Source organism: Colletes gigas, unplaced genomic scaffold, assembly GCF_013123115.1.
Source record: "Colletes gigas isolate AHSC1104 unplaced genomic scaffold, ASM1312311v1 Colletes_gigas_Sc00015, whole genome shotgun sequence".
NCBI lineage: Eukaryota > Metazoa > Arthropoda > Insecta > Hymenoptera > Colletidae > Colletes > Colletes gigas.
The window spans coordinates 4,421,714-4,446,198 of record NW_025106644.1 but is presented as its reverse complement, the minus strand read 5'-3'; the positions used below and the strand labels follow the sequence as shown (position 1 = coordinate 4,446,198).

Below are 24,485 nucleotides of genomic sequence, written 5' to 3'. Positions count from 1 at the left end.
CCTGCATACGAATTTAAAGTCATTTTCAATTAAATAAACGATTTATGATCGATAGAAAGTGCTGAAATGTTTTTGGGTGTGTAGAGTCGAAGTAAATTTCAAAATAAACATGGACGACGGTGTAAATAATAATAGTTGATGTGATCAGGGGATGGGGGATGAAATACCCTTTAAAATGAGCGTTTGAACAAGTCGATAGCTCCATTAGTTCCGGAGATATGACACTTCAAAGAGTTTATTTACGTTTCATTGTTTACGTCGAGAGGTCATTGACCGCGTAGGAGTAACTGGGTCACTGGGTCACTGGGCCCAGTGTTCACATAAATTGCGATATCTCGAAAACGGATAGTCCGTTCGTCAAAAACAAAAAACCATTTTAAAGGGGAAGGTTTGCTGCTTCTAACGGCGGCTCAGTTATGCAAAAAACACTAGTACTTTTGGAACTGTGCGTGTGAAGTTGTGGTACTTTTAGTAGATTCTCGTAAGACGAAGAGCGGAATATTAAAAACGGAAAGTCCAATCCTTGTGAACAAGAAATCACTTTAAAGGGCAGGCCTTGGGCCTTCCAATGGTGGCTCGATTATTTAAAAAACACTATTAGTTTCAGAACTATAAATATGCAAACTTCTACGATTTCTAATGCTATTCTAAAGCAAAACTGAAGATTCTCTCCAATAATAAATCATTTTGCATGCAATATAAGAAACTTATGAAGTTGATTGGTGCTAAAATAGCATTGCACTAATAAAATAGAGGATGATTCCTAAAAAATGACCATAGCAGATGATTCTTACGGATATCCCTTTCCAAGGAGGGTTTAATTTTGCCGCGAAATTCCGTGGCCCCCGGACAAGGGATGCATCGTGCAATATCCATGACCCGGTTACCCAGTTATTTTGTTCCTTTTCTGTCGGTCCCCCGATGCGGATCGATGCGACGAGGCGGAGCGGGGCTGCCTTTTGACCATTCGACGGTCACCCCGAAATCGAATTTCCATCGGGACGGTAATCACTGGACTTCGATTCGGATTCGTCGTTATCCTGAACGATTTGTTCGCTCACGGCCACCTGTTGCGCACCACCGTCACGCCAGGAAGAAAGACCCCGGCGATAATTATTATGGCGAATTTACTCAACCACCCCCACCCACCGCCCCCATTCTTTCGCTCCTTTATTTCTTCTCTTCTGATTCCCGGTCGTCTCGAGCTATTCTCCAATTATTATTGCTCTCGACGACGACAAATTGCTCTCGAAAAGACGACACCGGAAGCGGGGAAGTTCGATGACTCTTCCTCCCACGGATCGGTGACTACCCCTTCTGGTCTCGTTCAGTTCGCAAGAACCCCTCTATTTTTAACTGTTACTTTAAATATACCGTATTTTAGGGCACGAATATAGAAATTCATTTTCTCTTCCAGCAGGTTTTCGTGCAAAATTAATACCTTCTACTCGAGTCGAAGAAAATAGCTTTTAAAAATTGTGAACAAGGGTGGTCTTTTCCGAAAGACGAAATTGTGATTCGCTAAAATTTGAGAATTAATGGAGATCCCAAAATTGAGAGAAACTTTGTGAAAAAATAGGGGTAGTTTTTATTTGTTTGTCGAATGATTAGGGGTAGTTTTCATTCCACTCTCGAGTAACTGTTTTCGAATTTCTTTTCTAAGGGATGATTTTTCGAAATGGATTGGCGTGAAGATGGGGCGGAAGACGGACACGTGCGTAGCGTATTCCGCGTTCCATTCGGCTGCTAATTAACGCCGCTGGGAGGCATTCGCGTGGACAATCGGCGCGCGGCCGACATATCGGAATGCAATATTCATAGCGCGCGCGCGCCGACACATTGGCGAGATATACGAGACAGATAACGCGGCGCGATGTCGAAGCTGCCTGCCAGCTGCGAGGGGGAATCGATCTCCCGTCCCGCTGGCCAATTTCGGGGACCCCTGACGTCTTGTCCGTTTCCTCGATTTGCATTCTCGCGCCCCCCTTTACCCCTCCCCGCGTTTACCTCGCGAAAATGCCATTGTTGTGTCGCAAATACATTGCAATCACAATCAAAGGCGTCGAACATAAATAATTATACATTTTCTTGGCTAAACTAGACCTATTTCAGTCGTATTTCTCATTGGTATAATTTTCAATTTTGATAATTTTTTTTATGGTTGATCATTTGATCGTGACTCCCCCAAATGGTATCTTCATCAAGATTAATAATTTTAAAGATCTCCTAGATTTTTCTATTCCATTTTATCATGAATTTTCCCCTCATTGCAATAATAATGAAAGCCATTTTGTTTTTCCCTAATCCCAGCGATCGTGTTTAAAGTCTGTATCTTAAATGTCGATGTCGATTTGAACGAGGCTGGTCCTGGGGTTCCCCCAGTTCCTTTCGCCCCGCTCCGGAGAAAAGAAATCCGTCCCGGAGGGTCGTAACGAAGTTATTCCGGTACACTGGCACGGAAAATCACGAGTAACTTCGGCATTCGAGCCACGTAGGGACAACCACTCGCTGGGTGAGGTTCTCGTTAAACTCGTTGGGAGTTCCGTTGGATACAACGAACGATTTTCAATCTTAAGATGCGACGCGTGCGTGCGTTCGGCGTAACGTCCTCGTAACGATCGTTATATCGAATATTTTCACGCTAACCGAACGTGTATCTCTGAAAGTACCTGTCCATCCAACGTAGGAGGGTTCGAAAATTAGCTGTGGAGACGTTATATACTTCCATCGATCCCATTTCGAAGCGATATGGAGCGGAATTTGTTCTCCAAGTGGTACAGGACCGATTTTGGTCAGACATATCACTACTACCCTTGACAATAAAATTAAATTTCATATTATTTTTATTCTACCACGTATATACAGAGCCATTTCATCAATTCTATTAATAAAAGTCTGAATTTTCATTATTTAAAATCCGACTAGTTATTATTAATGTTTCGTTTCATGGAAATACACATCGTGCATGGTTTCCAAGGCGCAAGGTTCGATCGCTGGCGGCATATACTCGCGATCCTTTTATGGTTCCGCTCGCGAGTGTCATTTGCGGTCGGATTTCGTTCCGCGGATGCGCGTTTCTTGCTCCCCTTTGCGAAACTTTTCTCGTCTTCCAACTGAAAGCGTTTTCTGATAATCCGATACCCGGGAAACGCAATTTTCTTCCCTCGGAGCTCTCTGTTTCCTATTTTCCCTCGTCAGTAACCCGCCAATCGTTTCCGTTCCCCCTCAATTACAGCAATTATAGCTGGCTGGAACCGTGAAACGCGTCAGTCAAAAGAGCTGGGTGACAGAAAGTGGTAATAAGACGTTACTGTTGCTTCCAGCGGTGGAACTCGGCATTGTTATGACACTGGTGCCGTTTATGGCACCTCTAACGCCTTGCACCAACGATAATCGTCTATTGTTGCGTTAGTATGCGCGGTTAAATAGAGGAAAACGTACATTCTAGTGTAAATAGTCACGTGAATGCTCGTAATGCGTGTATTATTTTTCGTGTAATGCGACTTGCTATGCGGAATATGGTACTGAGAAACAGTTAGCCCCAATTTTCACAAAATATTCCACCTTTTCTTGCTAGGAGACTTCTGTTTTTCAAGGTACAAATACGCTGTGGAATTAAAAGAACTCGACGAAAATATGGAATTCCTTGTGAGAGTAACGAGAGGACGAAATCGAAAAGCAGGAAACAAGAGTAGAGGTCGAGGGACGGGGATAAAAGGGATGCTCGTTTCGCGGACGAACCGATATCGCTAAAAGATCCACGAAGTTGAACCTCGACCCGGATAACTCTATAGAAGCACGGAACGAGATTATTTTCTCATTTACGGCGAAGAGACGAGCTTTCGTAACGATTTTTACGGGGAATTTCGTCGGTGGGGGATCGATACTCGGTTACACGTTCTCTATTTTTCGGGGAACATTGTAATGGAACCGCGGCAACTTGGTTCTCGAACTCTCGAAAACGAATTTTTAAGAATGCGAAACAACGCGTCTTTCCGTTTTTATTGCTCGCGAAAACTGTGTAGAAACGTTCACCCCGGGGAAACCCATTATATTTTCGACGAAACGAAAATATCCGGGGCGTCCTCCGAGCGAGTAATTTTCAAACTTTCCCGCGAAATTCTTGTGGAAACGCGGGCGAGTGGCAGCGCTTCCGGTCCGGGAAACTTGCTCGTTGATCGCCGGATGTTTACTCTGGGGGAGCGAGCCGTAGAAGTCGTGGATTCGGCGTTCCACCCGAAATCGGATACGTTTTTCGGGTTTCCGGGCTGAGAGCTCCCGATGGCTTCTCTCCATTCCCCAGGTTTCCTCCACTTATTTTTCGACCGAAGAAAAGGTACTCCAGAAAGATCTCAACACGTTCGAGGACGTGACTACCCCAACATTCAAATTCATAAGCATTTTATACAGTTTTCCTTTTTTGTAATTATTATGCAATAGGTAAATTGGTTCTTTAGGCATTTGAAAATTTCTTTTAGTTTAGTACATTGCATTAATTGAATAGAATTGCAACTATTGAAGTCACTTGTCTATTTAACAATTTTTTGGGGTGCTTTGAAGATTGAAAATCCCTAAATTCTGTGGCGTCGCCTCCCAAGCTCGCCACCAGAGGGCTCGCGTTCTCACAAGCGCTCGACCAATCCCTCTGGTGGCGAGCATGGGACGCCACAATTCCTTTCTAACAAAACTACAATAAATCAATTTTTCTCTCAGTAGAGCCACCACTTACTTAAATAATATTTCCAGAAAATAAATCATAAATCTACTGAATTATTCAATGCACACAAATATTATTTTTGGTTTCGAGATCATAGATCCCGCATGCCTGAAAATCACTGTTAATCGATCTAATTATACTAACAGTCGTTGCACAGTACTGGGTGAGAAATATGTCCCGATAACTTGGCGCTTTAATTACATCCCCTGTTCGTAACGCGTCGACCGCAACGGCTTCCTCTCGCATAATTACGCGCACTGGTGTAATTAAATTACACCGTCAAGAGTCCTGATCGTCGATCGCCAGTCCACGCTGCTCTCGATCCAAAGCCGTTGATCAATTAGGTTTAATATATACGCGGACCCGTGTAAGTGCGCGCGTTATTCAGAAATTAGTGGAACAACGCAATCGCTGGGTCTTGTCGCGGACGTAATTGCGAGCGGTCAGGTTTGCTGGGAAGTATTTCATGTTCCGTACGAGGAGAATTACAGGTGTAACGTGTATCATGTTCTGGCATATTTCCCGTAACGAGTTTCGCTCGCAACTATGCACTCGTAGTTCGTACGGTTTCTTGACCTCCTCTTGAAGTCCAATTATATTGTGTATTTCCTTCCTTGTGGAACAAATTAACAGATTTTTATATGATCTGTATATATTTACACTAGGTATGTGTGATAGAATTAAAATAACACCAAATATAATTCGAGTATCAAGGGTGGCAGTGATATGTCTGACCACAATTGGGTTGGACTACTTGGAGAATAAATTCTGGCCCCCATGCCGATCTTTTTATTGTATCTGTATCTATTCTGTGGCTTTTGACACTAGGTTTAGATAGTAGAAGTACAATAATACCCAATTTAATTCGACTACCAAGGCTAGTAGTGATATGTCCGACCAAAATCGTTTTGCACTACTTGGAAAATAAACTCTGACCCACAATCGAAGTATCAATCATCTTTTTATTGTATCTGTACCTATTCTGTGGTTTCTAACACTAAGTTTACATAGTAGAATGAACACAATACTCAATTTAAGTGGTCTTCCAACGATATTCTTAATATGTCCGATCAAAATCGTGTTGTACTACTTAAAAAACGAATTATGGCTTACTACTTTAATTCTACCACACAAACCTACTGTAAATAGGTACAGATTAAGTAACAATATGCCCAATGCTTCCATTAATCCTATTTCGAAGCAATATAATTCAAAATTGTATCTTGCAAGTAGTGCATCTCGATATTGGTCCGACATCTTAAGAATATCATTGATAGCCCATTTAAATTGGACATTGCGCTAATTCTACTACGTAAACACACTGCAAAAAGGCACAGTACAAGTGCAGAATATTATTAAAAATGATTGATACTCCGATATGGGCCAGAATTTATTCTCCAAGTAGTGCAAATCGATTTTGATCAGACATGCCACTATTACCCTCGACAATCGAGTTAAATAGTGCTCTATTTTAACTCTACATACACCCAGTATAAATGGTAGCTCTCCAAAAAGTTCTCTCAACCCCAAAATATAAGTTATTAAATAAACAAATAAATCAAAATTCGTATTTTTAACTATTTCTTATTTTCTTGAATATCAAGTGCATTCCGCAGTTTGTCTACTAATAACTGATGGAAAATCGATCTCCAAGATCTCTTTCTTCGCGGACGCAAATAGAAAAGCCTGTTTCGTATTCGAAAGTATTTTTAATTTTCACGTCTCCCGTTCCATATTGCGATGGCGTGTTTCGAAACGAAATTATGCCCTGAAATAATTCACGCGGCAAATGAACCGATTCGTAGCTCGCCGTTTCGCGTATTGGAGCTCGAAATCGAAACAGGAGGACGTCATTTAGGCTATTGTAAAACGCTCGACTTTGTTAGCGACGACGACGATGACGAATAACGAGCGTAAATCAATGTAATACCGGGCGTATAATAACACCATCGCGGGCCCGCGGAATTCTTGCATATTGATTGGACGTTCGCGTGGAACGCGGAAAACCTCGATCCTTCTCTGTTTCCTGGGACAACCGCGTTCCTCGAGACGCTATTTCTGTTATTTCCGATGGAAACTCGGCGTAGAGGCGTCGAGACTCGGGTCCTCCTCTTTTATTTACAGGATAACGCGAACTCCGTACGATATCTGGCTCTCAAAATCACTACTGCCTTCGTTGTCGCGTCGTAAAGCGTAGAGAATTTTCAAACACAGCTCCTGGCGACCCAGGAACCCGTACAATCCCGCCATTGTTGCACTAGTCGTGGACAGTTTGTCGTAAAAGAGGTGTAAAACATATAAAAAAACTGCTTTTGTCGTTTAAATTTGTGTTTATCAAAAGCTTCAAGGATCATTTCTTTTTGTATCAAGTATAACAATTCCAATGGAAGCCAAAGAAGATGTCAAACGATTATCAGTGACTCAGTTGTCTCGATCGTAAACTACAGAAATTTCCAAGCACAGGTTACCAAGCGAGGCGACAACGCGATAAAAAGGCAGTTTGCACCTCCCCCGTTGAACGTTACACGTTTCGTGTAATAACCAGCAACTGCAATGCCCGCATTATGCGCTCCTCTCTCGCGACACACGTACATCATAAACTCCGACGCATCGTCGCTGCCTCGAAGCCCGATAAAAGTCTCCGTCGGGTGCAAAACGCCCGTAATTGTGCTCGTTCCGAACGATTCTCGAAAATTCACGCTCGGAGATCACTCGTTCGATCCTCGCGTCGAAATCGCGCTGTTGGCGGTCGTAATTGTAATTTTGCAAACGACTTTGTCCCATCCGAGCGATGTGGAACTTGGTAAAACTTCTTCAACTGCCGATAAAACGTCCGGGAATCCCCGGGACGTTAAGGCACGCTCGAACTCGGGGGTCCCCGCAATAAAAGTCGGTCGAAATTTATCACGACTCCTCCGAGGTCGAATTCCGCCGGTCGTTGGACGAGGAGGAACGCTCCGAGCGACTCCCCCCCACCCAACTTACCGGTTGGATGAAATTTTAAACTACGACGTCCCCGGGAACTTTCTGGATCAAATCGAATTTTCAGCCTCTTTTGTTCCGCGGCGCCGTCGGGCACGGGCCCGACGATCGCGCGCAAGAATTCGTAAAGAGGCGAAACGCACCGTTTCTCGGGGACAAATGTTGCCCCGTTTAAACTTGGAACAGCCCGCGGCCGGCTCGTGAACAATCGCTCCGCGTGGATCTGGCATTGTCCAGCACCGAGTGCTCGCTAAATTTCCCGCCGTGATTCGATTTTTCGCTCCGCGACGCTGTCCTGGAACTTTCACTACCCAAACTTCCTTTCTTCATCAAGCATTTGATCGAATCTTCCATTTGCATCCTCAGTGGAAGTGGAAAGCAACTTTGCAGGCCTCTAATTTCACTCTTGAGGTGATCTATATATCGATTTCGAGCGGTCGAAGTTGATCGAACGAGATATCGAGGGTCTCGCGTGCGATTTCGAGCGGTCGAAACGAGGAACAGCGTCTCCAGTGAGGCGGAGGGAAGGCTGTAACTGAAAGGGAGGAGAAGATATCTTTTATCTGGTCCCGAGTTACGACCGGTTGTTTGGCAGAGGGCATTGTACCGCTTTCTACGGTCAAGACACGTAAAGATCCTCGCGGCGGAGGCGGACTTTTTCCCATCCAGCTTCCTCGGTGATCTCTTCCGGGAGAGACGAACGACCGTGGCGTCCGAGTAAATAAGATTTCGCGTCGTTCTCGTTTCCCTCTGTTCGCCAGGAACGGGACTCCAGCGTCGTCCATCGAGAAAAGTCGGTTCTGCTCGATCGAAAATTCAAAACCACTCTGATTCTTTGCCCCCCTCCCCTCTTCTGTCTTTTTAGGAGGGAGAGTTTAGTGGTTGGTGTGGAATTGCATGCACCGGATCGTTGGTTTTACAGGATGGAAACGCAGCCTGGCTGCCGGCAGCTGGGCCCCGTCGTGTACGCGACTAAACACACGGAGTTTATCGCGGTCGCGTGCGATAGTGAATCATAATGCGTCGCGCGATTACACATTACGCGCGTAGTGCCTATCTGGTATCGCCACACTCGTAACGCATTACTGTCCGAGTGTGTCCGTCAATATGCCGGCGGGCTGGAATATGGCTGTATCCGTGACGATGCTTTATCGTTTTCCACGAAGGCTCGCGTGCCGCTCGGTTGGAAATAAAACGCTCTCGAACCAGCCGTGAGACGCTTTTACGACGGATACTCCGGTTTCGTATCGATTTCGCCGTGTTCGTTCGAGTTGTTCTCCGTTTTCCGCCCATGCGTCTTCCGCCGGGAGCCTCTCCTGCCCCCTGACGCGTTCCCCTCAACCCTTTCCACGATCCACTACATAATATACATTACAATTTGTGGCAGGGAACAAAGAAATTTGATGTTAGGAATATGTGTTTAGTTCTGGAGGGGTAATGGGCAATGTTAATGATCCTTAGAATGGTTGCATTCAAGTTCCATTCAAGTTGCATTCATGTAGTAGTCAAGCCCCATTCAAGTTGCATTCAAGCTCAATTGGAGCTCTATTCAAGTTTCATTCAAGTAGCATTCATGTGGTATTGAAGTTGTATTCATGTGACATTCAAGCTCCATTCAAGTTGCATTCAATCACCATTCAAGTCTGATTCAAGTCTGATTCATGTCTGAGTCAAGTCTGAGTCAAGTCTGACTCAAGTCTGATTCAAGTTTGACTCAAGTTTGACTTAAGTCTGCCCCAAGTCTGATTCAAGCCTGATCCAAGTCTGATTCAAGCCTGATTCAAGCTCCATTCAAGTTGCATTCAAGCCCCATTCAAGTTGCTTCTATCAAAATAATTTCATACAATGCAAGGTGTTAATTATAACGTTTTAGGGTGCAAATTGAATTAAATTTAAATTCCAGTTTCAACCCAGATTACCTAACAAAATAATCAAAAGCCCACAACAATCCCACAAATAAAACCCACATCTTCCACAGTTCTTCCCCCACAAAATACACAATTTCAAGCCCCAGTGTATCGCAATTAACATCTCAATTAGCTATTAAGGATGGCGTAGCGTTTCAGGTAACTGATCCATGCGCGTCCAGCTGGGGCGGTCAACCTGTACAGCCCACGCGTAATATTGTTTTAGCGAACAATATTGTTTCAGTAAATTCTCGTAGCCGTTCCGATGGTGCCATTCGTGCCTCCAGAATAATTCCACGCTCTGTATTAATTTAAGCACCGTCGATTCCTTATCGCGAGACCCTTATAGTCGAAGGGAATACACTCTGTTTACATTCTCTGTCCTCCTCGTCGCCTTGAACGATCGGCCTGGGTGCAACGAACTCCCCAGGATGTCCTCACTCAAAATTTTTTCCTCGACACCTTCCACGTATCGCGTTCGAAAATCCTTGAGGCCTTCAGTCTTTGAGGAACCACTAAAATTATTTGTAACTTTAACTCCAGTGTCCTTTTTCGTCGCCAGGTACGCGAAATACAAATTTACATTCGCGTAACGTTGTAAAGTTTCGCGTCGCGCACTCGTACGTTGAGCATTCATGTTTTCTTGCACGCACGAAATTTTTCACGGCGGTAAAGTTTCCTTTGGCGTCCCGTGGCCCGCGTTACTCTTCGTTTCTCCCGTCGCCGAACAGCGGAAAGAAGAAAATTGCCGCGTTTGTTTGCTCGCAACGTTTCACGGAATGGTTCCGTTCGCGGAAAGGGAATAAAAAAAGCGACGCCTTCGACCGAGCGCGTGTGTTTGCTCGATAACGATCGAGTTTCTCCGGGAACTGGCCAATCGATTAAATATTACTGTTCGATATGTCCTTCGTAGATCAAAAGATTCCATTTCCTGTTATAGGTTTTTAACGCCGGTGAATTCTTAATAAGTTTCTAAACTCGTCCACGTCGAGAAATATTTCATTTCCACTTCGATGAAATACATTTTTCATATTTTCCCGATGGGCGTTTTGTTCTGCCCGGAACAGTTAATCCGTGAAATATCTTGAATACGGTCTCGAAGTCGTAAAAACGACGTTGTGGAAGTGGTGGTCCTTGAATAGATCGAGTTCGATTTACGATTCGATGTATATATATATACGTGAAATAGTTAATTTTTTTATGTCTGCTTCCAATGGCCGCAATTAACCACACCAGGAAGGTGCCAGTCTTTTATCGACTTTCGTTTCGCGAATGGTTCGTAAAGATCCGTATTTTATTTCCCTTTCTCGTCTTCTCCACTTTTATGTGGTAAGAAATAAATTAATATTACTTTATATCCAAATGTCAGGGGCAAAACAATTTTAATATTCGTTAAAATGATTGCATTCAAGTTCGATTCAAGTTTGATTCAAGTTTGATTCAAGTATGATTCAAGTTTGGCTCAAGTTTGGCTCTAGTTTGGCTCAAGTTTGGCCCAAGTTTGGCTCAAGTTTGACTCAAGTTTGGCTGAAGTTTGACTCAGGGTTGTCTCAGGGTTGACTCAAGTTTGATTCAAGTTTGATTCAAGTTTGATTCAATTTTGATTCGTGTTGCATTCAAGTTGCAATTTTCTCCATTTTTATACCCCCAGAAATGAATAAATATAACTTTATATCCAAATGCCAGATGCAAAACGATTCGATCGAGAGCAAAGCTTGACACACAAGCAAAAAAATAACATAAAAATATTGTCCATTGTTCTTGTTTATCGCGATCTCTCCACGTCGAAACAACCCATTGGAATTATTACTGTTTACAAAAAAAAAAAACCCCAGGAATGCTTTGTCAAAGGTACGCGCGGGAATATTTTTATCCGCTTTTTTTCCACTTTCGGAAAAATCGTTGTTTTCTAACCGACGTTCGATTTTGCTTTCAGGTTCGGACATCAAAGTACCAGTGGCCATACTGAACTGTCTCTACGCTCGTCAATTGTGCTTCGAGGATCCATCCTGCAGCGCGATTCTGGAAATCATACCGAGAGTCTGCGGTCCCGAATTGGGTGAGGCTCGAAAAAAATTGTGTTTCCACGAAAACTATAGACATTTTATTTCGAGCATAACGTTTCTTCGAGCATCGTGTACACATCGTGAAGACGCAAACATCGAAATTGGAAGTCTCGTTCGTGTACAGAGGCAATTTTCTCGTTTTAAAATTTACCCCCCCTCCCACACAGCCTCTGGCGTTTTGTTTTAAATAATTGCTCCGGGGGGAACGATTGGTTCGAGTTCGCGAAGTCGAAGGGCGTCGAGCGGAGGCTGTTTTCCCTCCCCCTCGACGTAAAAACGAGGCCGACCAGGGACACGGTCGACGACCTCGTTTTTCCGCGCTTCTTCTTCGCCTCAGTCGCGTTTCTACCCAGCTGGGTCTTTTTCCCTCCTTTGGAACCAATGGAAATTGCGTTATGCACCTCCACGGACCCCACTAACCCGTAAATTATACGCTGATAAGCAAGATTCATTCATCTTCGACCACCAAAGAAACACTTCTTCGATCATTTATTTTGAATGAAAAAATTGCAATTTTTTGGAATTCTAATTATTATTTATTAATAACGAATAATTATTATTCATCTTCATTTTACACTGTGGATGTTTATGAATTTATGGGGGAATTTTAATTCTCAAAAAAATCCAAAATCCACTTAATATAAAAAAATATAATAATTTGGGGGTTGAGACAACCCCCTACAAAGCATTTCACTAATTCTGTTAACAAAAATATTATTTTCTACGTTCAAAGAATTTTTCCCAATTTTAATTATTATTACTAAAACAGTCACTTGTCAGAATACAATTTTATTTATATTCCAACGATTGTAAAAAAAAAAAGAAACATGAAAAAACTCCCAACTAAATTTCGAAACAGTTAATAAAAATACAATTTAAAAAAATTGCAATTTTCCAATAATAAAAAAATATTCTCGTGGATCGATCATGGTGGACGTTTAGTATGCTTGTTATACCACAATGTAGCGAATGGAGGTCGAGCCACCCCTTATTTTTTCTAGGTAATTTCATACGCCTCTGTCTCGAGGTCATCTTTGCTGTAAGCAGCATTCCTCGAAATGTTTCTTGACGCTTGTATCGGGAACCGATAACCTGTATTGGGAATCAATGTAATCCGGAGGAAATCTCGGTTGAGTCTTAAGTAATCCGATACTAATATTCCGCGAGCAACCCCTCACCCCCCCTCGCCCGTCGAATGCCCGTTTTATACGTTTCTGGCCCGGTCAGAACGATCGTCCGATTCTTTCGAACGAGAATTTCCAGCGCTCGTGCGTCGCCCGTGGTAATTAGATCTGTCCACGACCGAGCCGTAATTCCAAACTTTGCGAATTTTATATCCCCGGCGCTCAATCAGCCGGCCCACCCTTCGCGGGACGCTTTTTACGAACTGTTTCGCGCGACTGGTCGGTTAGAAGTTAAATAACTGCGTTAACCGGCGCTCACGCTTGACGGTGAAACTAAGTTTCGATTTAACGAATCGAAATCACGGTCCAAACACAGCCAGAAGACGATCTTTAATTTATTTATTCCATAAACGAGACGCCTCATTAGCGTGTAACATAGTACCACTTGCCAGACAAAAGAAGATAAAAAATTATTTTTATTAATAAAAATATTTCCAGTTGATTATAAATCTAACTCGTCTAATTATCCTGGAAGATTTATCTCGTCGATGACCAGTAGTTAAAACGTACAGTTTTCGATATTTTTTTGTGCCTGTTACTTTCACGTGTCTAGCGACTATATTTTTCGTTGAAATTGACGCGTAAATTGAGCGATTTCCCACCGAAATCCCCGCCTCCCATCGAGATTTATTATTCGTTGTTTGAAATTCTAACTCGCGTTTTGGGAAATCCCACTCCGTTAGAGAACAGCTCGAATAAACAAAAAAAACACACGGTAGATTGTTGAGACACTATCTGGATGGCTACTTGGACTAATTAATTGCTGCGTTTTCTATTGATCGTTCGTGTGGAAAATAATCTTGTAACAGGGCGAAAGATTTTTGGAAAAAATTCGTCCGCGGGGCTTTGAAACGTTCGCTGTTCGTTCGAAAAATATCAAAAGCTTTTCGTTGGGGGCATGCAATGTTCGTTGTGTAGCGCTTCAAGGCTGCGATGGAACAGTCGTCGTTGAGTTTTAATTTAAATCTGCGCGTAGGATCAATCCGGATTGACCATTCAGCGGGCCACAACCACTGGGAACATAGTGCACGCCAGACTACACGGTTGATACATAGTACTGGGCGAAATAGTGGACATAACTGACCTGAACGTTCCAAGCTGCGAAATGCGTTTGATTTTATTCCATCCGGGCAAATGATATGACCTTTCTTGTCGGGTTTAAGAAAAGATGGGATCGATTGGGTGAAATCCGGACCGGGGACGTTATTTTCGAACCGAGGCACGATTCAAAATGGCGGTGCAATTATTCTGAAACACGGTAAAAATAATATTCACCGAGATAGGTAGTCGATACATCGAAAATATAAAAGATATCTTCTCGGTAACAGAATTACCAGAGAGAGTCTCGTGTCACGTAAGTTTCACATTTAAATATTCTCTTGTTAAGAAAGCTAGGGAAGAAATAAAGAATTCTAGGAGACCAGAAGATAATCTTCTAAACATCCCTCGGGAAATTCGTTAGAATGGTGAGCACAGCATACTTTCAATCTTTGATCGATAAACTTGCGTTCAGTAGCAATTAGAAAATGGTCGGTTTTCTGTGTTTTTTTTTGGAGGGAAAAAGAACAACTTCAATATTCCTTAAAATGGGTAAATTCAAGTTTGATTCAAGCTTGATTCCAGTTTGATTCAAGTACGATTTAGGTTGCATTCAAGTTGCTTCTATCAAAATGAATTCTCGAACTGCAGAGGGTTAATTATGCTCCATCGGGGTGCACATAGAATCAAATTGCAGTTATAGTGTCAAGCTAGATTGGTCAACAAAAGGATCGGGAATTTCTCTGGGGGAAAAAACGAGTTATTTTTTTTTTCTCCAACCGGACGAGCAAATTTCCACCAATTATTGTAAATTACGTTAAAAGCGTTTATACTGCTCGCGTGCGTTTGTTCGTCGGATTCGCCGATGGACGTTGAACGAGCTCATAATCATCCGTCCATAAACAGTGCGGCCGCCGGAACGCGAATCGAGATATCGATCCGCGTGGCTTCCGGTTCGCAGTACCGAGCTAGCCAAAATTTCGGCCGTGGAACGCGTACCGGGCCAGGTCAACCGGAAGTTGTGGATATACTCCACGCATTTCCGATCCTCTGCTATTACCAAAATCCTTTTCTTAGAAAATCTCATCCTCTAATTTATCATTCATCGTCGGAGTCCTTTGGAGGTCATTTGTGAACCCCTTAAAATTCAATATTAATTTTTTTATTTATTTATTGGGATAATCAGTGTTTTATATATTTTTTTTTACACATTTCTACATAAACAATCACCTTTCTCCTGGATAAATTGCTATCGTTTATCAATTAACGAATAGTGCAACGTGGAAGATACTTAAATTTCAAGCTTACCTAGCAGAACGAATACAAAATGGCGGACATATTTTCCCTCGCAGCGAGCAAACGTTGCGGGGGAAAAATAATTTGTAGGGACGATGCACCCAGAAGCTTCCACGATACGTGAGGTTTTCCAGATCGTTAACATCCCTTGAACAACCAGTGTAATCTTATCTTCCACCCGTATTTCGCGCTTTCTCCTCCCCGTAGGATGACTATGGACCTCCATTTCGCGCTTATCGATGAACACAATCTAATGGAAAATCTCCTGGAGATAGCGGGCTGTTGTTTCGTAAATTGTTTTCTGGCGTTTACCTTGCGTTTTAAGGTCGCTCCGTCCTGGGTAATCCCCCTGTCGAACGAATATTTGTAATATCGTTTGTCAACCCGTCCCCCTTTGTTATCGATTCGCTGTTTATCCATTTGCAGGTTGCGCGTTGCTTTGTTCCCTTTGTGAACAATTTGCGCGTCGCGTTTCGCGCTATTTTAATTCCCGCGATCGTCCCGTTGTTACAGCCCGGACTGATTATTAAACGCTTTTATTTCCCGCGAAAATAATAACGATTCGTTAGCGTCGCGCGGAAATAATAATTCCGTGTTCGATGGAACGTTTAAACTCGATATTTCCTGGCACCGTGAAATCACTGTCTCGTCAATGGTGGGTCTATTTACAGCCTGCTAATCCCCGAAACTTCAAAACAGTTACAAACACGTTAAACATTTGTTTCAAATATAGCTTAATTGTAAGAAATAATTTTTTTCTGGAAAGTGGGTAGAATTTCGAGGGTATGTGTAATCACCAAAAATGATTGTAATTGAGCCCTCCACTCAAAAATAATTTTTTCAAAACGATTTGAAATTTTTCAAATTTTCGAGTTTTTTCATTTTTTGAATTTTTGTTTTCCAATATTTCGAATCAAACTAGCGTTATTTGCAATTCCACGAGTCTCAGAGCTCTTTCAATCTAAATATTGCAACGCATCGTGAGTTCAAATCGCCGGTCACCGGTGACCACCACGTGTCCAACGATCTATTCTGCAAACTAAAATTTAAATAGAGCCATAGGAGAGCCTAGAAGTCCCACTTTGCTGAGCCAGTGGCGACAGAGAGGGGTAAAGTCCGTCTCGTTATCGCGTTATCGTGCTCGAAAAGGCTAGCTAACAAATCGAGGATCGCTTTCAGCGGCGTGTTCGGCCATTGGGGACGACAGGAAGGATTCAGTTTTCATTTTCCGGCGTCCAAAGTGAAATTTCGCGTGCCTTTGGAGTTTCCCCGAGGTTGTGCGCCTGACAGCCCAGGCGGTGGAGCGGGGTTTGTCCAGAGAATCGTTCGAAATAGGATACGCGGGGGAGCGGTGGTGGTGGTGTGTGTTGCACAACCCAGGGGGTTGTTTGGGATCTCGCGGACACTTTTAAACCCTCTCGAACGTAACACGAACTGCTCGTTTCGTCCACGAGACTCTTTTTCGAATCTATCAGCCTGTATTCCGTGTGATCCCTGGGGAGAGAGGGTCGCCCAGGGGGAGGATCCAGACGAAGGCGTTCGAAGTATGCAGCCATCCAAAGTAATAACGCGTCGCCCGGGGGATGGGGGATCGTGAAGAGTCCTTATTAAAAGGCTTTCATGACACTTTGGGGTCGGGGGCACACTACTTACCCCCATAAATAACCACCCTCCCTTGGATAGACACTGATTCCTCGAATACTTTATAGCTAAAAACTAGACTCAATAAATTGTGAAGACAGAAACGTCACATTTTTAATTATTTAAAACTCTGGATCGAGATAAAAAACTCAGTAATGTGTAGTATGCTTTGGAACAGAATATTCACCCTTTTTTTGAGAGTATTTTATTCCATACGTTGAAAGAAAGAAAGCTTGAGACTCCAAAGGCGATGTAATTGCCCTGAAATGAGTTAAAAATAATATTCCCCAAGATGGGTAATCAATACATCGTGAATACAAAAGATGTCTTCTCAGTAACAGAATTGCCAGAGAGAGTTTCGTGCTACATTTAAATATTCTCTTGTTAAAAAAGCTAGGAACGAGATGAAGAATTTTAGGAGACCAGTAGATAATTTTCTAAATATCTCTTGGGAACTTCAGGGGAATGGAAAGCACAGCATACTTTCAATCTTCAATCGATAAACTTTCTTTCGTCAGTGATTAGAAGATGGTCGATTTTCTGTGTTTTTCATTGGAGGGATAAAGAACAACTTCAATATTCCTTAAAATGGGTAAATTGAAGTTTGATTCAAGTTTGAGTCAAGTTTGAGTCAAGTTCAACACGAGTTTGATTCGAGCTTGACTCAAGTTTGACCCAAGTTTGATTCAAGTTTGGTTTGAGTTGCATTTGAGTTGCTTTCAAGTTGCATTTGAGTAGCATTCAAGTTAAATTCGAGTTCGATTCAAGTTACATTTAGGTACGATTCTGGTTTGATTCAAATTTGACTCTAGTTTGATTCAAGTTTGACCCAAGTTTGATTGAAGATTGATTTGAGTTGCATTTGTGTTGTATTTGAGTTGCATTTGAGTTGAATGTGTTGCATTTGAGTTGCATTTGAGTTGCATTCAAGTTGCATTCAAGTTTGAATCAAGTTACATTCTAGCTCAATTCAAGTTACATTCAGACTCGATTCAAGTTATATTAAAGTTGATTCAAGCTCGATTCAAGTTCGAATGAATAAAATCAAATCACAAAGGAGTCCAAAACAAACACAGTCGATACCTCAATACCAATTTCGATATCGATTCCCAATTCAAAGGTCTAGGAGTTGTTTCGTGTGGCGATTACAGGTCCCTGGAATGGGATCGTTCAGGAAATCAACATCTGTCGTGTCTGTCGCGTGCATCGTCCGCATTCCGCGAGTTATTCGTGCAACGATACCGCCGCCATTCGTTCGCAAAGTGATTTTCGTCCGTGCGCATAATAACCAACGGAGCTAGAATTCTCTCTCTCGTCACCCCTTCAGGAACGGGGTATAGCGATCGAGGGTTTAACGGAAGGGTGGTTTGTCTGCCGGTTGCCATAACAAGGGACGGAGGGCCGCGAGCTCGTATATTCCGGATCATTTTACCGTATAAACGTTTAAGCAGCAAATTGATTGCCCCTACGGCTCACGCTAAACCCAATAAATGTAATCGTGCACGCCGATTATATCGTAGCGAAATCGCGCGCGATCGTGCGCGTAATCAACCGCGTTAAATTTCTGCGCGACGAGCGACGATTAAACAACGCCAAGAGAAACGATTCGAGCGTCGAAAAGTCGCGAGATGCACCGACGGGGAACCCCGGAAACTGGGTAGTTCTTTCCACTATCAAGGTTAGAAGTTTCTTTTTTTTTCTTTGGTAAAACCATTTTCTGGAGTCCATCGACACGCAACGAGAGTTACGTCGACGAATGGGGCTCGTCGAGTGCTTGGAAAAACGGTTCAAGTTCCTCTAAAAGGCTCTGCTGAGAGTCTCGAGAACCATGGGAATTGAGGAATACTGGAATTCGAGCGCTCAGACGTTTTATGGACGATAACTGTATTCTTTGCCACCATTTCGATTATTACTAGCTTTTTTGTGTACATTTGAGTTGCATTCAAGTTCGAATCAAGTTACATTTAGGTTCGATTCTAGTTTGATTCAGGTTTGGCTCAAGTTTGGCTGTAGTTCGACTTAAGTTTGATTCAAGTTTGTTTCAAGTTTGGTTCAAGTATGGTTCAAGTTTGATTCCAGTTGTATTCCAGTTGCATTCAAGTTGCATTCAAGTTACATTTAGGTTCGAATCAATTATGGACGATAACTGTATTCTTTGCCTCCATTTCGATTATTACTAGCTTTTCTGTGTACTCTGAATTTTGTTATCTTTCACATCGATGCTTGAATGATTTTTACAGATTTTCACATTAACATTTAGCACTTTGCAATGAGTAATAATTTTTTTTTCTAGATGGAACTAAGTAAAAATTAAGTGATTTTTTCCCCTGTGCATTGCATCGATTTAAAATATATTTCAAGACGTTTCTAAATTGAAAATTCCACCTCCCCCTTTGAGAATGATACCCCACATTTGGGAAACACGAGAATCAATGGAAATTCGAGAAAGAATGTACCACTTATGGGCGAATTACTGTGCTCGATTTAGGAATTGAAAACGACAGTTCATCGAGTATTATTTAGCGCCCGATGGATCAGTTTCGTTGGTAGTTACAAGTAAATTCGTTTACGGCTTCCGGGCGTAATCGATAATTTAGCTGTAGCTCGAGCGATCAATCATCCGCTCGGCCAACTGTTGACCAAATGAAAGCGTTATTTCAAATGACACGGGGAGTCCCGGGCGCGGGCTCGGTTTAACCTTTAACCAGACTGTCGAATATGGGACAGGAAACATAAACTTCGGGGCTGTGCAGTCGCGTGTGTCGCGATTTGTACGCGGTATTTACCGGAAGCATAAATAACCCGACGATTTCGCGTACACGTTAATTATGACAATCATTTGGACTTGCCGATCGTACGAGTAATCAGGCCGAAAACAATTTTATTTCGTCCAGAGAACGTCAAACGATGGAGGAAAAAAGTCTCCTGCTTGGAAAACATGTTTTTATTTTCTGTTTGATATTTTTTTTTTTTGGGAAACTGCATGTTCTTGGAGAGGGCCCTTTGGCATGTATATTTGTTACTCTCTTGGGGATATTCACAAATTTTTAGAACGAGAAATAGTCAAAATTAGTGGCAGTCTAAGTCAAAGAGGTTCTTCTAATGTAAAATGCTTTTTTTTTATGTTGTCTTTGGTATTTTTTTATGAAGAAACTATGCAAGCTCTTGCATTGGGGTTTTGTACATATATTTATTACTCTTTTGGTAATATTCATAAATTTTTGCAGCGAGAAATAGTCAATATTGCTTTGAATTACGATTGATGGAAGCATTCTTTATATCTATACTAAACCTGTACTCATTTACACTAAGTAGAATTAACGCAATATCAAATTTAAGACGATATTCCTGACATGTCCGACCAAAATCGATTTGCACTACTTGGAAAACCAATTTCGGTTCATATTCGTTCGAATTACGATTGATGGAAGCATCCACCATATCTATATTAAATCTTTACTCATTTACACTAAGTTTTTATGATAGAATTAGCACAATGAGTCAGAATTCCTTCCTTAAGTAGTGCAAATCGATTTTGGTCGGACATATCAGGAATATCGTCGATACTCCATTTAAATTAAACATTGCATGAATCCTACTATATAAACACTGATAAAAAGGAAGAGAATAAATGCAGATTTAACAAAAAGATGATCAATATTTCGATTTGAGTTAGGATTTGTTTTCCCAAGTAGTGCAACACGATTTTGGTCGGACATGTCACATGAATCAGAATTAATTTCCACGATATCCCTTTTAACTGGTAGAGTTTTGCTCGCAGAATCGTAAAGAGAAGGAAAGAGGCGGGGGGATGGGGTAGGGGGGAGCGAGAGAAGTCGTGGCAGATTCATAAATCCAAATAAACGTTTCGTAGCCTCTTCTGCCTTGCAGATTTCAAACGATCGCGATTCCAAAGCGAATTCGAGTATCCCCTACTCCCCGGTTAATATTCCCTTCCACCGTTATTCATTGTTCCCGACGTATGATTCAGCAGAACGAGGGTCCTTTAACCGTCGACTTGACATTTGAATTTTAAAGTAAATCGAATCCTTCCCTCCTATTATCGCGCCTGTCGTTGGACGAATTCTGTTTGGAGGCGAGCCCGGACCCACCGAAAATAGAAACTGCCCATCGACACGGTCAATTAATTTCTATTTAGAACGACCAATAATTTACCGACGAATAAACGCTTCAATATACTTGGAACTGACTTTCGAAGTTGTACTCTCGATATCGAGGTTTCGTCGCTGGGTTAGGTATTTTTAAACGTTGCTATAGATAAACTGCAATGGACGGAAATATCGAGAACGAGTTGGATCAATTTACGTGCAAACGATCCGAGTCGATTGTCCCCGCGAAGATGCATTTTTGCAACCTTTTTACCAATTATTTTCGACAGATCTTACTAATTCATTTCGCTCGATTACATATTCCGTTCCACTTCAGACGATCGATGAATAAATCATGCGGCCGACAAATACATGGGGGGGAGGGGATCTACTATAATTACGTCGCATTATCCTGATCTGGCTCGAACGTCGCTCGTAAACTCCATTACCTGAAGTCTTGAAATACAGAGTCTGGAATTACATTCTAAAAATAACTTCGTATGTTACTGTCGATCAAAAGTTTCGAATTCGATGTGTGTGGAAATTCTATTCGTGTTCGTGGTCTTAGGTATGTGTGGATGATGGAGATCTTAGTTCTGGAGGGTTGATTTTAATAAATTAAAATTAACAGGGTGGATTTCTTGGCAATTCTATTTAAATTTGTTGGGTAAAAGAAATTTTTGAAACACACAAGGACAAAATAAAAAATACTCTCAGCCATTAGACTAAAGTGTATATTCAAAAAATAAATACTATATAAAATTGAGTGCATGATGTGTGTGAATGAATTGAAAAATTAATGGGAAATCTCTAATCTTACAATTCTATTCAATTTTACTTAATTTGTTAGCTGAAATAAATTTTAATGTCCGACCAAAATCGATTTGCACTACTTGGAGAACCAATTTTGGTTCATATTGCTTCAAATTACGATTGATGGAAGCATTTATCATATCTATACAATATCTGTACTCATTTACACTAAGTAGAATTAACGCAATATCAAATTTAAGACGATATTCCTGACATGTCCGACCAAAATCGATTTGCACTACTTGGAAAACCAATTTCGGTTCATATTCGTTCGAATTACGATTGATGGAAGCATCCACCATATCTATATTAAATCTGTACTCATTTACACTAAGTTTTTATGATAGAATTAGCACAATGAGTCAGAATTCCTTCCTTAAGTAGTGCAAATCGATTTTGGTCGGACATGTCAGGAATATCGTCGATACTCCATTTAAATTAGACATTGAACGAATATTAAAAAAATAAATATTTAAAATTGTGTGCATTGTGTGTGTAATATTAATGAATTAAAAAATTAGTAACAAATTTCTATACTTACAATTCTACTCAATTTTACTCAATTTGCTAGCTGAATTAAAATTTTGAAATACACAAATACAAAATAAAAAAAACACTTAGCCATTGCACCAAAATGAACAATAATTTCCCAAAAATAAATACTATATAAATTTGAATCCAATAACTTTTCACAGTGTAATTGAATCTAATAATTTTATTTCCACGACGAGGAGTCAATAGGTGGACAAATTGGCAAAGAAACGAAAGCAAATGTGAGCAATCGACTCGACGGTAGAAAAGAATAAGCAGGGAACCGGGACACTGGTCCACGGAATTGATTTGCTTGCTCGAGAGCTTCCCTATCCCGAGTTCCTTCGAAATGAAACGGTTAATTATTTTCCCGGGGTCGAAGTTCACCGGGAAGGCATTACTTTTAAGCGCCCGGATTCGCGATACCCGATCCGGATGAAATCCGAAGAAAGAAGAAAGTTCCCGAAGTTTCATCGCCGTGAAACATCGCCGGACATTTCTCTTCCGTCGCTTTTATATTTTCACGTTTCCTCCCACCCATCCCCACCCACCTCCACCCACCCCTTAGTAACTTTTTAATCGTTCCTGGAGGGAAGAAAACGGGTTGCTCGCGATCGGGACGTGATTCCCTTCGATTACAATTTTATCGTTCCAAAGCAAACCTCTCCCCCCCCCCCCTCTCTCCATAAAGAAATAATTAAATCGATCATTCGACGTTTTGGGGAGGGGGGAGGGAAATAGAAAATGCAACTGAAATAAATTTTTGTATTTAAGTACTTAATTTCTCACAAATTTGGTTGTTCTGTATTTTGAGTAGTTAATTTTTAATTTTCTAGAGTTAAATGATATGATTTTTTGGCCTGATATTTTTTTAAATGCTTGTTGGGATTTGATGGAACATTTTATGGTTGATTTATGAATTTTGAAATAGTATCTTTGATAACGGTTATGTTTTTGTATCTATTAATTTCTCTGGTACAAATAAATTCACTATAATTGTCGCCATTTCAAAAGTCAATAACCCCCCCCCCCAAAAACTAGCAAAAATATCCACTTAAATTTTCACTAAAAATTATAAAAAATTTACACGACAAGATTTATAAAAATTCACCCCAATTCTTTTTATAAAACATCTACCCGCATTGCATTAAACATTATCGTGAGTAACAATTACTTTCTTCGACTCAAACAAATCCGCCATAATCGTTCCCCCAGGTGGGTATCCCGTTCTCCAAATAAAAATAGCGATTCGACGTGAAAACAGACGGCGATTAATCCGCGAATAATAAAGATCTCGAGGTATCGGAGGGAAATGGGGTAATAATTCACGGAAGCGTTCGTTGGGGGAGGGGGGGGTGGGGGGGATCGCGTCGCGAATATAACGCGGATCGCGAATCGAAGAGCGTCGGCTGCTCGCTGCCATTAATAAGCGTGGGAAGTGTGGTCTTGCCGCGGAAAAAAGGACCGATAAGGTGGCAAAGAGGGGTGAAAAGGGTGACGGGGGCGGCAGAAGGATCCCATTGTTCGAAAATACAATGTACGTTGTTACGGCAAAGCGCCGTGCACAGTTCTCGAGCACAATGGCCTCGGTGGGAGGAAGACAGACGCCGTGCAAGAGAAAATTCTGTGCTTGTGTGTTCGCCGGCTGCGCGCGGGGAGCACGTGTGTGTCCCGGAGAAGAGCGGCTAGAGCGAAGAAAAAAGAAAAAAAAATACTCGGTGAAAAGAGGAAAAGAGAGGAACCGGCGTCCCTTCAGATTCGTCCGCGGACTACGAGCTATCCGCTCGGTCTGTACCGTGTACAATTTTCCTTTTTTTTTTTCTCGCCTTCCATTTTTCGAATCGCCTCCTTTTGTTCGCCGTCGATGAATTATAACTCCGGCCGCGGCTCTGGCCGCGATGGGTTGTGCTTTTTATCGGCACTGTAGCCGGTTCTTGCGGCCGGATATTCCTAATAGATATCCGGATAATTAAAACGGGACGATTAACCCTTCGCTCGTGGACGTTAAATGCTTGTGGAGCGGATGAAAATGATGAGAAATACGTGTGATAGGGACTTTATTGTATTTTGGGGTTGAAACAACTCTTTGTGAAGCTTTAATTTGTGGTCTGTTTTCATATTTACACTAGGTTTGTGGGGTAGAGTTAAAATAATAGACAATTTCATTTGGTTATCAGGGGTAGTAGTGATATGTCTGACCA

At 41.8% G+C, this 24,485-nt stretch overlaps 1 protein-coding gene across 2 annotated transcripts in view; it reads left to right on the top strand.

The window, feature by feature from the left end:
- Positions 1 to 24,485, top strand: part of LOC122399910 — a 177,225-nt gene that overhangs the window by 57,909 nt on the left and 94,831 nt on the right. For both annotated transcript variants that reach the window (XM_043400972.1, XM_043400971.1), the window contains exon 2: positions 11,543 to 11,665. In XM_043400972.1, coding sequence (XP_043256907.1) covers positions 11,543 to 11,665 — 123 coding nt within the window. The remainder of the gene's footprint in view (positions 1 to 11,542; positions 11,666 to 24,485) is intronic.